The sequence below is a fragment of the Gymnodraco acuticeps genome, unplaced genomic scaffold (assembly GCF_902827175.1).
Source record: "Gymnodraco acuticeps unplaced genomic scaffold, fGymAcu1.1, whole genome shotgun sequence".
Classification (NCBI taxonomy): domain Eukaryota; kingdom Metazoa; phylum Chordata; class Actinopteri; order Perciformes; family Bathydraconidae; genus Gymnodraco; species Gymnodraco acuticeps.
This window is the reverse complement of record NW_022990037.1, coordinates 724,441-738,194: the sequence shown is the minus strand read 5'-3', so window position 1 is coordinate 738,194 and position 13,754 is coordinate 724,441. Positions and strand designations below refer to the sequence as shown.

Genomic DNA, 13,754 nt, shown 5'->3' with positions numbered 1-13,754 from the left:
GTGATGCCAATGATCACATACGTATCATATGATAAGGTTTCATGTTCGTTTAGGTATGACTGCTCTGCCCATGAAATCACACTGTTGCTGTCTGGATTCAGCTTTTGAATCTGCAAAAGGCATGTTTCTAGAGGCTGTGCCTTTGACCAAATAAGGTTTCCGACCTCAGAGTAGTTGTATCAATAAAACTGTAAAAGAGTCAAAACTCATACCTGCTGTAAATACTGTCAGCATCGGTTATTCATACACCCCACCAAAATGCAAAGTTAATTGTTCAATCATCATGCAATATAAAAATGGTGATGTACTGTAAGCAGTGTCATTTCTGAGTTTCTTTGGTGACTGAGGAGTTTAATTTCCTCTATTCTCTAGGAAAAAGACCCTGAAAAGTGAACGCATCAAGGGAATCTAGTGTGGGATTAGAGTTTATTGCCAGCAGGAAAGGGGAATAGGATGTTTAAAGAGCTTTGAATGTGTGTCAATACCCAGCCAGAGGAAATATGTAATCACAGCTTTCAGTTAATAGGAAAAGGCTTCTTTGATATGAGACATCAATGGTCTCATTTCAAATGACCAGAAATTAGGATAAAAAGACATTGACATTTTATTTCATTTTTGCTGTTGTTAAATAGTACTATTACTTTAATTATTTTTGGATTCTCCATTAACTGGGGAGACAAAAAGCATCTTCAAGATTTCAAGGTAACAATAAATGAGTAATTGACATTGAAATCGGTGATGTACTCTTTTAAACAATGAAAATAAATGTCTCCCAACCTTAAAGATTCTTCTAGGTTCCCAAACCTAACTATTGCATTATCACATCACAAACTATTTTAGGATTAGGGACCTCATCATGGTCTTAATGAAGGGGATTGGTGATCGTAAAAGGTCAGCTATTGTCTACCAGCTTTGTCTTTGGGAAGTCAATTGAACACCGACAGAAATAACGCATTGCTTATTTAACATGGAACAATGCAGCAACCTCCCTGTTGCTGTAAAACTCCACTTCTCAATCTTATACTAATATGAAAACACACGCATAACACTAGAATTATAGAAACAATATCTTTAATATGCTACATCGTGTACATATAAAAGTATCATCAAAATAGTCTCTCACATATAAATTCTTAACATCTTGTTTCCAAAAATAAACTAAATAGACAAACATATTGTACAAAAGAAGGAAAACACTACAAACAGGATAAAATAAATACATTATTAACTCAGTAGTACAATTTGCAAAGACAGTACCTCCCTGCTGGTTTTCTATAACAACCAGAATAACACAGATCGGGTTGCCTTTTTATTCCAGTGCTAATTGACAAAAAATATTAACAATGTTAGATTAATGTGCTTCTTTGTTGCATGTTTTTGATGTCAAAAACATTTACAGTAAAGCTTTGTATGTAAGAAATATCAGATACAAGCAACTTAGTGATTTATGGTCTTTTAGTGGCATTTGGCTTCATTTAGCACATTGTGTCTTTGATATTTGTTTATCTAAAGCTGTGAGAGGTTGCTAAATTATCAAGAAAAGGTTAATGATCCAAAAACAGTGCTACGCATTCATGTTCTTTGATCGAATTTTGGCAATTGCTTATTAATACACAGTCTCAAGAAACCTGATTTTCCCTTTTTTATAATAAATAAAATAGTTGCAAACAGTTAAAGAGCAGGAAAGGATTGTGCCCTATCGTTCATACAGTAATTACTTCCACTCGCTGTACACATGCACCCAGAAGCTCAAACATGCTTTCACACAAAGTACAGCCTTGCTCAATACAACAAGTGAAGACTCATTCCTCATTTTAATAAGAGATCAAATCTCTTTGGAAACACAGAAAAAAAACACTAACAGAAAAAACATACTAAAATAAAACTAAATAAATAAAGATGACTTACATTTCCAAAAAGGTAATAAGTTAAAGCACAAAAAAAGTAATCACTTCTCTACCTGAGTGAAAAGAGTTTTGAATAATTCACAGCTTAACAACATCTTCCTCCATATTCATTTTTGAAACTGAGTTTTGGGAGGAAGTACAATCACTGAATACCCTCGCCCAGTCTTTGGAATGCTCTTCTTTTGGTGCTGTGCTCATTGGATAACAAACGTTTTTATTCCCGTTAATGCCCTTCATGGACTTTATATAGGGAGTTTTATTTGGCGACATTTTTTGGTATGTCCTCTTTCAATCTTTTCTCACTGTCCTTCTGCCTTCACTGTTGGCCATTGGTGGAGATGAACAACACTGGCCCTCTCCTGATAGGCCAGTGGAGGTGAGTGGTGTGACGTAGCTATGGGCGATTTGGCGATGGGCATTGCTGGAGCATTGATTGCCGCCGTCAGAGCTTTCAGTAGTACGGTGGCTTCCTTCTGGTCCTCTTTCCCTTCACCTTCCAAGGTACGAGCTAACCAGTGCTCCACCGCTTCCTCCACCTGCCTTGCCGACGCCGCCTCTGTGAGCATGTCCGCCTCTTGGCTGGCGTCAAACTGCTCCACCATCTGCTTCATGTGGACATTGACGGGTGCGCTGGAGTTGGCCATGCAGCAGCTGCACTGGTGGATGCGTAGGGAGAAGTGGTGGAAGAAGGCCTGGGCGCAGAGCTGGCAGCGATAGGGCCGGTCGCGGCTGCTGTGGAGGCGACGGTGCAGTTTGAGGTGGATGTACTGGGTGAACTTGGTGCCGCACAGCTTGCACTGGTATGGCCTTTCACCAGAGTGGAGGCGCAGGTGTGTTTTCAAGTTGCTGGTGCTGCTGAAGCGTTTGTGACACACCTGGAAACATGAAATTAAAGATTAGGGCTTTTGTGAGCAACATTTACGTGACTGGTCGTTGACACCTTAAAAAAACAAATCGATTGTGTTTGAAAATGTTCTGGATAAACTAATCAGTACAGTATAATTGTCATAGTGTCAGGGCTGATCATGTAATTCCAGTTCAGTATAAAAAGACTGCTTTTCCTATTATTGTAAGTACCAGTGTGTCCTCACCCTGAACACTCACACCCACAGAGTCACACTTTTTTAACAATAGCATGACAAAGCGGGTAATGGCTCATTGAAAATCAAACACACTGCCTTACCAGAAAGTGATGTGAGTCAGATAGCATTTACGTTTGTTTCCTTGTGAGGTTTTCACACTCTTGGTTTTACATCAACTTCATGGTATCATCAGCTTGTAAGCAGCATGTAGAGAGAGAAGAAAAAAACTCCTTTGATCAACATACCTGACATTCATGTGGCTTCTCCCCCGTGTGGACCAGGTGGTGTTTCTGGAGGTGGGCCAGCTGAGTGAAGCTCTTTTTACATAGGTAACACTGGAATGGTCTCTCACCACTGTGCACTCGAAGATGGACCTACAGAAAATAAAAAAAGTAATGAGCACTGGTGCCAACTAATATCCGTAATGTGGAACACATTCAATTCAAATATAAGCTGTAGCAGGGGAATGAAAGTTACCTTGAGATTCGACAGCTGTCCAAAAGTTTTTGAGCAGATATTGCATTCATATTTGATCTTTCCATTCTGCTTGTGAAGGGGGTAGGGCAGCGATTTATGGCCATGGCTGTTGCGTATCGACGGTTCGCTTTTCACCGTGTCCAGGCTTAGATTCATGGCTTCTTCGCAGCCAGAGGAGGACTGCTCATTATACTGATGCTGACTGTCGGGCTTTGGGAGAGGGGAAAGCTCTGGGGTGGCTGGGGCGCCCCTTGGGGGAGATATATTTGGTTTGAGTTCTTTCAGACCCCCCTGTGAAGACATAGGGTACGGGATGGACACTGGCAGCAGATTAGGTGGGCCGACAGGTGGGTAGGGGAGTTCGTCTGTGCCCGGATAGCTGCTGTATCGAAGGGATCCTCTTGAGGGCATCATCCAAGGGAAGGGAGGTGAGTACGAGGGGAGGAGAAGGCGAGGATATTGTGGGCTGTAGGGAGGAAGGAGCTGGTAATTGGGTTGGAGGGGTTTGGTTTGAGGGTAAAGGGGGTAAGATGAAACACCTCCCCTGTAGAGGCCATGGAGGTGTAGAGGGAGACTTCTGTGCTGAGATGGCAGCGCATGATGGGGATCTGGTAAGAACGGGCGATTTATGCCCAGGATAGGCTCTCTGTGTTGGGGCTCGGGGGAGGGAATGATCCCCTGGTCTTCTGATTCTCTGTCACACTCCTCCTTCTCAACCTTTTTGCTGAAGTCCATGATCTGGTCGTAAGGCGTTACTGGCGGAGTGTCTCTCTCCAAAATCTCCACGTCAATCTTCTCCTCTTCATCTTCTTCCCTCTCTTCTTTCACTTCTCCCTTTGTTCTTTCTGTGAGCCATGTCTTGTGAGGTAGGTGCTGTTTGGTATACTCTGACTCATGGTCTTTATCAGAACTCATGTATTCTGTAAAATAATACAAGCAAAATTGAGTATTTTCACAGGAATGGATATGACATCAAAAAATGGTGTAACACACAAGCACACACAATCAAAAGCACACACACACACATCCGCCCACAGAAGGCACTCCCTGTTATGGTAAATGATAGTAGTTTCCATCTGAGTTGTAAATCATACGGTTATCACTGGTTTCTGTTTGTCTATTACAGTAGTGATTTTAATGTGGGAGAATGAGTTGGCGGTATAGTGTGTGGAAGTCCATATGTCATGTCATAGTCGTTTCTTTTGCGAAACCTTTTCTGGGTATAGCTGTCTTACTACTTGCCACACAAACTTGCCTTTTTTCTTTCTCTTTTTCTTTATGAGAATATCTCACTATCACTATATGTCAACTACTGTGTGTTAAGGGTCATGTTCATTATGCTAATTACATTTCGGGTCATGTAGCACTGTTTTTGCATGGTTTTTCCCCTTTACAACAATTAATTTGTAAATTAAATCACTGATTCAAATGTTTGCCCCTGGTTTCATTTCTCCTTTAGCTTAATATGAAAACAAGCATTGGTGCCCGAAACTTCCTCAACCAGTACCTGAGCTTCTGAACTAAATTGCCTTCAATATAAATATAACAGAAAATCAAACCCTGGACGCAAAAGGAAGGTGAAAGCTTTTAAGATCCTATAAATTAATTAAAAAACGTAATAATACTGCCTTAGAATTAGTCATCACAATGAAAAGGCACCCATCTGGTGTATCCAGTTGGCATGAGTCACCAGATTTTGCGGTAACAGACAATCATTCAGAATGATGAGGGTATGACTTGCTATTCTACTTATAGCTGAAACCAAGTGACTCACAAAGGTACTTTGACCAAGCACTTTTTCCATTAGATCTCCCCTCCCCGTAATATAACGTAATTTACCACATCATGAGATACTGAGATTTCCGTCTTTTGTGAGTGCATTTCCATAATCTTAAACATTGGCCTGAGGACTTAACAGGTCTTCAGGTTTTTAACAGAAAGGCAATAATCACGTGCCACATGAATTACAATTCAAGTGATATCATTTTGCTGATGATAGATCTCCTAACACAGCCCGTATGCTTTGGGTTTAGTCATAGCCACGGATCTAAATCTGTCTTTTTGTTATGTCAAGTAACATCAAATGATTTTTGGTGTGTCATGCTGGCTTGCCATCAACTGATAATCAGCAGTCTTTCACTGCTTCTCACTGAATCATTCCTCAGCGTAGCATGGTTCCAAAAAACGTTAATCACATCAATTACTAGCAATTGCATAAAGAAGCTCTTTTCTTTTCTGCGTCTAAAGGTATGTGTAAAGCTGAGGCGGAAGACCTTCACATTCTGATGTAAAATGATAAATTGCTCACTTTTTTTGATGTCTTCATGCTGGCCGCAGAGCCTCTGGGCAAACTCCTGGCTGTACCACACCAGCAGCTCCTGATTGGGCTCCACCGGCCGGATGGTGTAGAAGTAGATGTCTCTGCCGTTTTGGCATGCCACCAGGTTTTGTTCCGGCGAAGAGCAGGCCGGGTTGACGTAACGCATCCAGTTGCTCCTGTTGACATCATTGCCATCAACAAAGTTTTGAAGCTGCCCACCGCTGTAAATCTGAAGAAGAAAAATAAAATGGGATTAAAACATGGACGCAAAACATTTAAAGCAACTGATTTGTATTTTGCATTATGACAATTGTTTGTACATTAAAATATAAACGTATACACATTTTTGTTAAAATAATTATTTTGTTCATCTGTTGTATGAACACGAAGGTGCTATAATTCCTTGAATTTAGACATTTGAAAAATATCATTTAATTCCAGTAAATGTCAACACCTCTATAAAAAACAATTTGAATCCATTTGTTTTATAAAGAAAATAATCACCTCTGCCATGTACAGTTAAATGTCCTATAATTATCAATATCTGTTGGTCCTTTGGTCTGCAGCGTACTGTTCTGCTCTCTGTGTGTCCTCAGTGTGTGTGTGTTTGTGTCTGTGTCACTGTAGGTCTATTAGTACTAGATGAGCATGGAGGTGTGGCCGATAGCTCAGTGACTCTCACTCTCCCTCTTTACAAATGTTCTCTTTCTGTTTCTCACTGTTCAGTGTTGATATGTTGCTTTTTTTTTAACTTAAGGGTATGTAGTGATGTAGTGTCTTTCTTAGGAAAAAAGCATGCGTTGGCTTATGAAAACAAACAAGATCAAATGAAAAGGCATGTTTTGGCAGGCAGCCAGAAACACACTCAGGCTTGCCCGTGGCGGCACGTCCGTCCCCACCCTCCACCTGTGTCACGAGGTTCAAAATATGATCATTTCTTCAGAACGTCAACCTTTCACTATTGCACTAGTGAAACATCCCTTGCACGGCTTTACAGGAAATAAACCGGAAGGAAAACACGTAGGGTGGCAACAAAAAGTCCTTATGGGAATTGACTCAGCAGAAAATAAAAATTCCTAAGTGATGAGAGAGAGAGAGAAAATAAACCTGGGACCTGAAGACTAAAGGGGGTGGAATTAGAAGTACTTACTAAGTGTGTACATGTATATTCAACAATAGTCCCTTCCTTTTGTGTATGTGACACTTGTGACGGAGCAGAGTGCCGGTAAAGCTGTGTGAGAGTGGATTCATTGTTACGTGTACCAGCATTAACAACTTCCTCTAAAAGTTTTCAGCAAAACCACTGTACCAGAGCGTTGTGTGTGAAAGCATTTTTTGTTTCCTTATTGAGGTAATGACTTGGACTTGGTGTGAAACGTCTGTTTTTTTGTGAATAACAGAGGAAGAAGAAACCATTTCACCAGCTACTCTTCAACCATTCTATTTCTTAGGATCTAGACTTTCCCCTATCTGACCAGTTTCACACTGAGCCAGGGTGGCAGTATTAATGTGATTTTAAGTATTTATTGTATAGATTCATCTTTATGTCTATGCAATTTCCTTACCCTCCAGAAGTATTTCCTGTTGGCCTGTTTTGGAACATTGTCTTTGGTGTAGATGACTCCTTGCAGAGGGCCAAAGCGAGTCCCCTGGGGAATGTATTCTTTGCTGAACACGCCCATTACCTGGAACACATAACAAATACATGATTATATTGAAGTATATTTCTCATTACAATATACACAGCAATTTGATGCCACATGGGACAAAAGATTCCACAACAGCTGTTTTCATTTCAACACATCTATACATAAGAATAAGTGCAATATTTGTATTTCTCCATTGTTTACAGTGTTGGCATGATTTGCAGTTCTGGTGGCTTTGTCATGTTGACCCAGACAATTCTAGAGCCAGGTTCAAACCCACAAGGTGACACACTTTCAACACTTACAAGTCAATTGAATGAAGAGAATTACACTTTCTCTGACCTACTCCACTGATCTCTGAGCTGCTGTCCTTATAAACACGTGTTAGGAACATGAGACGGAGAAAGCACTGTCACCTGTTGTTTTTCTTGTGAACTGTATCAATGCTTGTCTAATTTATGAAGCATTTTAAAATTCAAAGAAGACAACACTTTTGATAAGCCACAAAGACAAACCAAGCAATATAAAATATCATTCTGATTATTCTTGCTATTTAGTTTGTTTCAAAGTCAAAAAGCTTGATTGCAAAATGTTTCATCTATGGATGACACACCTTTGCATATACTGTGATTACATTCTCTGGGACATGCATGTCAAAACATAGATATTGCAAAATTGAAATGTGCGTGGGATTTTCTTTACCATGAGCAACTTTTTCCCCAGGGACACTTAATCTTCTCTGCCCTGCAGGGGATTGAGTCTTTACTGAATCTTGAGGTCATTTTTGAGACAGTTGGATAAGAAAATATTGTGTTTGTAAAGATGGTTAATCCAGAGCGATGAGGTAAAATATATGTCAGTGTCCTCTTTGTTGTGCAGAACAGAGTTATGAGTCACACTTTCATAGAAAGTGCACAGGCTTGGGGTCAACCCTTCTCAAAATGAACCCAAACACACGCACACACACACACGCCATCAGGCAGCAGCATCTGCGGCATACACACAGCCTTCGTGTCTTGAGGAGCTTTATGTTCCCCCCCTGACCCCACCCCTTTACCCTCCTTTCCTGACCCCCCCCATAGATAAACACACACTCTTTCTCCCTGTCAATAAGCAATTCAAACTGGCCCTAAATCCTTTAAAGCACAAACATTTAAAAACATTTACAAACAACTGAACTGAAGGGAAGGAGTTGGATTTCGTAAATGATGCATTAGCAGTCAATTAAAAGAACAACAGGTCAGTGAGGTCACTATGTGTGTGTGTGTGTGTGTGTGTCTGTGTGTGGGTCAAGCAACTGTGGTAGGCAAGTGAGGTGATTCCTGGATGCGATGAACCAGTGTGACAGGGACATTGTGCTTTGCTGGCGTTGCGTGACTAACGAATCGCTGTGGCCGCTGCTGCTGCTAACCGCTCAGTACAGCCAGGTTGGGAGTAAGGGGGAGGCAGTTGGGGGGGGGCAGAGGGTGTTGAAGAACGGAAGAAAAAAGGATGGGCGTTCTTAAACGGACCCACGCTATCACACTCCCGATCACCCTCCTTTTCCCCTGCCTTCCCCCAATCCTTGTTCTTTTCTTAACCCTCTGGAAATAGGTTGTGTGCGTATGCCAGGTTGAGGCCTGGCGTACGCACACGCTGCCTGGCCGGCTGCCTGTCCCCAACGAAAGTTAATCATCTGGTTTTAACCTAAATCCCCCAACACACCCTCCTCTCCCCAACTTCTCCCTCCCCATCCATCCCCTTCGCTGCCTCTGCCGCAGCTCACTGGCACCCGTTGATAACGCCCCATCTGCCACGTGCCCCCTCCACCCTTCTGTGTATTTCCTGGCACGCTTCAAAATGAAAATGGGAGGAAAAGGAGGCTTAAAAAAAGTGTGAAGAAGTTAAAAGGGATAGAAGATAAGTGGGCCCAACATTCCTCCTATTAGCCAAACATGGTATGCATGGTACAAGCAAGTTAACCACATTTTCAGTTTTTATCTAGACCCTTAAGGTTTGACCGCTAAACTGAAACAAGTGTACCATTCGCGCACCTGTGTAAAAAATCCCCTTCAATGGAGCCTTCCTATACATGTTAAGAACTGTGCCTTACATTAAAGGCGACACATGCATGTGCTACTACCCACTAACCCACACAAAGGAGGGAGTGTGTTTCACAGTAAATGCGTTACCTAGCTCAAGCTTCTGCGAGTCAAGGAAAAAGATTCACATGACAACTTCTTTGGGAAGGGAAACTACTCAATGGACAAGGGACGTGTTTAAGCAGGCAGATTGCTGGCAAACATGTGAATGTGCGCTCATGCTTGTTTTCAAGTCTTACCTCTTATCTGATATCTTTCTGACTCGCCCTTTTCATATGCATGCACATACGTGAGCACCTACCTATCTGGCAGTAAGTGTTTGATGGGGTTAGGGTTATACAACACAATTCAAATACATTCTTAGATAGCACTTCAACACATGAGCACAATCAAATGGAAAATCATGTTTGGCTGCAACAAGTATGAGTGTGTGAAGTGTTTGAGAGATGTGTTTTTGGCAAAGAAGGGCTGGGGATTTTAAATAAGCCCTCAAAGTGATTTTATCACTTTGCTTTGCATGCCTTGCCCTTGCAGCAGTAAGAAAGATGAGAGTCTGAGAAGTTGAAAAAAGGAACATTGGCAGAAAGTGTTGCAGGGTTTAGTACAGAAAGAGGAAGGGGACAGCGGAGAAAACCACAAACATCAAGTGTTGAGCCAAACACCAAGTACAAAAGGAGTGACTGTGTGACATCTTTCTCTCTTCCTTTCTGAGATGATGATTCTCTCTTTAGGTACAGTAAAAATCCCCTTGCTTTGAGTCTTGATTGCAGTGCTTTACACAGACATGTACAGGCAGATACCGGATGTCAATGCCTTCCAAGCCAAACAGCTGACTTTAATAGCTCAAGGGGTTTGTTTGTATTTCCTGACTCACCTGAGAGGGAGGGACGTGGGAGGTAAATAGGACAGGCATGGTTTTAAAAAAGAAAAACAAGGGAGGAGGGAAGTCTTGATCCAATATACGATCACTTGGTATCATCCTTCCCTGATAACTTTCTCTGTGGGTGTGTCTTAATGTCCTGAGTAAGGGAGTTTTCGCATTGCAACATTATGTGCGTGACACAGAGATGCTCAGAAGCCGCACACTGGTGTAAACATTAGGGTGACATCATGGAAGTTAAGGTGGTCCGAAGATCTCACATGCTCCCTGACCTCAAGCTGCCAGTGGCCTCATGTTCAGAGCAACTCATATACACACACACACACACACACACACACACACACACACACACACACACACACACACACACACACACACACACACACACACACACACACAACACACACACACACACACACACACACACACACACACACACACACACACACACACACACACACACACACACACACACACACACACACACACACACACACACACACACACACACACACACACACACACACACACACACACTCTACTGTATGTGCCAAGAACTAATTTGTCAGCAGATCTTGTGTTCAAGTTATCCTAATGCAGATGGCCCAGAAAATTATGCAACACAGAATTCCTATTTTTAGTTATAAAAACGAAAGCTTTAATCAAGCAAAACTAAGCATTTAGTGCCGACATCCAGGATCTTGCATCTAGTTTAACGGAGGGTGTGCTAGATTAAAATACAAAAGATATATATATTTTTTAAATATGCTGGTTAAATAATTTAAATACGTTAAATTGCTCTTACCTCATTGTCTGTGCTGTACTCGAAGGTGAGGTTGCGTGGGATGGAGGTCATGGCTTTGGGCAGGCTAAAGCTAGGGTCCGAAACCTGGTCCGGCACAATGTAGGTGCAGTTTAGGACAAAGTCCACTTCCCTCCACCTGCTCATGTCTCCTGGCGTGCTCTCCAATTTCATCTTGAAAATATAGGATCTGCTGTAGGTGATTAATTAAGGCTGTAAAGCTTCAGCTTGGTCTGTTTCTGTTTGGTTTAGGTTGCTTTGATATAGAAGTACTTTGGTTTGGTTGGGTAGCACCCTTGGTTAAAGCTCAGGTTCTGGAAAAGAAAGAGGGAGAAAGACATTTTAGTGCCAGCTCGAGTGCGCTAGAATTTGAAACACAACCGAAAAAATATGCCTCTTCCTCACAGAGCCCCTCCTTCAATACACACAAACGCGCACATGAGCAATGAGGGCACGAGATAAGTTTGTGCACAGATGGAAGGCTGACAAGGCAGGTAGGCCATCCAGTTATTTTAGCAGTACTACGGCTTCCACAGATGAAATGTTCTTATGTATTTATTGTCAAAGCACTTAAGATAATTTATTGCTATTGGGATGTTAAGAGCATTCCATGGAATATAACAAAAAGTGTTTCTGAAGTGAATTACCTACCCCACCTTTAAGAGGCAAAGTACAAGTTTAGATTAAACGAAAATGTGCAGTACAAAAAGTAAAACCTCTTGTATAGCCTGTTATCAATAAGTCTTTACCCAACACAAACCGACAGTAACATTATAAAAGTAAAACATCACAACAGCAGGTAAACCTGAAATTTAATAGAACTCATCTGATTATTTTAAGTCAATTAAATCTATGGCAATCCATTTGAAAGAGTTAGTATTATCCCATATTTAAAAAGTCTTCTGCATTATTTAGGTGGCCAATTCCATTCATAGACACTTGGTGAAATTCCCAATGCCCGGCATTCAGTTTGACCAGTCATTTCTTATGAGGCCAGTAGGTCAGTTTGTTCTTTTATAACTATACTATAAATAACTTATCCATACTGTCAAGGCTATCCTTGCCAGCAAAAAATAAATAAGAAGATATGACTTACTTTCACACATTCATTCAGCTTTAGGATCCTCATTTCTTTTGCTATGTCATCCCTTGATTGTTATTTATCTGCTGTCCCCTTTTTGTACTCTCTCTTCTTTCTCCAGTGTTGTCTTGGGGGATTCCTGTCAGTTAGATCCTTTGGGTATCCGCTCTCGATGTGGCCCCTCTGTAGACGTCACCAGAAACTCATGAGGCTGGATTGCGCCAAGCTTTTTAGCCTGGCACTCCAGCCAATCACAAGCCACTGCGGTCATGTGATTGAGCCATCTGACACACAACTGTTGGTTTCGGACAACAACATCAGTGACGTGGTACACTTGACCAGCAAGTGGCTGTTGTGATGAATGCTTACACACACACACACACACACACACACACACACACACACACACACACACACACACACACACACACACACACACACACACACACACACACACACACACACACACACACACACACACACACACACACACACACACACACGCCAACGCACACACAAAGAAGACATGTTAATGAATGAATAAAGGAAGAGCAGATGGCTGGCCTGGTGCCACTGAAAAACACACTCATAGACTTTTGCTTGGTTTGGCACTTAATGAGCAATCTGCTGCCACTGTATCTCCTTGACCTACATCTCACTGTAGAACATATTTAACTAAGACCTTTAAGACTCCTGCCACACACACACACACACACACACACACACACACACACACACACACACACACACACACACACACACACACACACACACACACACACACACACCACACACACACACACACACACACACACACACACACACACACACACACACACACACACACACACACACACACACACACACACACACACACACACACACACACCACTATTTCAATTCTGAAGCATCACAAACACATGAGCACATTTTTTCTTATATATTTAATTCATTAAAAAAAGAAGAAAGTAAACAAATATTTTCTAAAAGGAAAAATAGAGATAAATGCCCTGTGCTGATTGGTGTGCTTCGCTCATCACAGGTACATATGTAGAGCAGGTCATACTAGCATGCCACAAAGACACTTAGTCACCTGTCTTGCATCCCCTTTACTTTCAAACACGCACACACATACACAGTCTAAATATATCCAGTGCTGGGTCATCCTACCTGGAGCTGTGCATAAAGATAGCCAGGATAGGAGAGAGCTGTTAAACCAACATATGGGGGATAAAAAAGAGGAAGTGACTCTACTTGTGTTAGAAAGCACATGCTATGTGAATTTATTTAATGTTTGACTTTTTTTTTCTTCTGATGCCCTGATGGTTGTTGTAATTTGTTATTTGGTTTGTGAAATCTAAGTCATCACAAGACTTACATATCACAACTAAAACATTTTAATGGGGATTTTATCACTGGTGACATGAATAAGTTGAATCATGAATTTCTCCACTAGATTATATTATTCTAATTTACAG

At 41.5% G+C, this 13,754-nt stretch overlaps 1 protein-coding gene across 2 annotated transcripts; it reads right to left on the bottom strand.

Moving 5' to 3' along the window:
- Positions 1-1,060: 1,060 nt before the first annotated feature.
- Positions 1,061-12,553, bottom strand: prdm1b (PR domain containing 1b, with ZNF domain). 2 transcript variants are annotated; one of them, XM_034215125.1, is made up of 7 exons: positions 12,292-12,553; positions 11,199-11,509; positions 7,352-7,471; positions 5,775-6,015; positions 3,467-4,386; positions 3,235-3,363; positions 1,061-2,782 (listed from the first exon to the last, which is right to left on the bottom strand). In XM_034215125.1, exons 2-7 carry the CDS (start codon positions 11,367-11,369, stop codon positions 2,207-2,209), a joined length of 2,157 nt encoding a protein of 718 aa, XP_034071016.1. In that variant the 5' UTR covers positions 11,370-11,509; positions 12,292-12,553; the 3' UTR covers positions 1,061-2,206. The 2 variants fall into 2 exon arrangements, with proteins under 2 accessions (XP_034071016.1, XP_034071017.1); XM_034215126.1 differs by lacking the exons at positions 7,352-7,471; positions 11,199-11,509; positions 12,292-12,553 and adding an exon at positions 6,291-6,392.
- Positions 12,554-13,754: the final 1,201 nt, after the last annotated feature.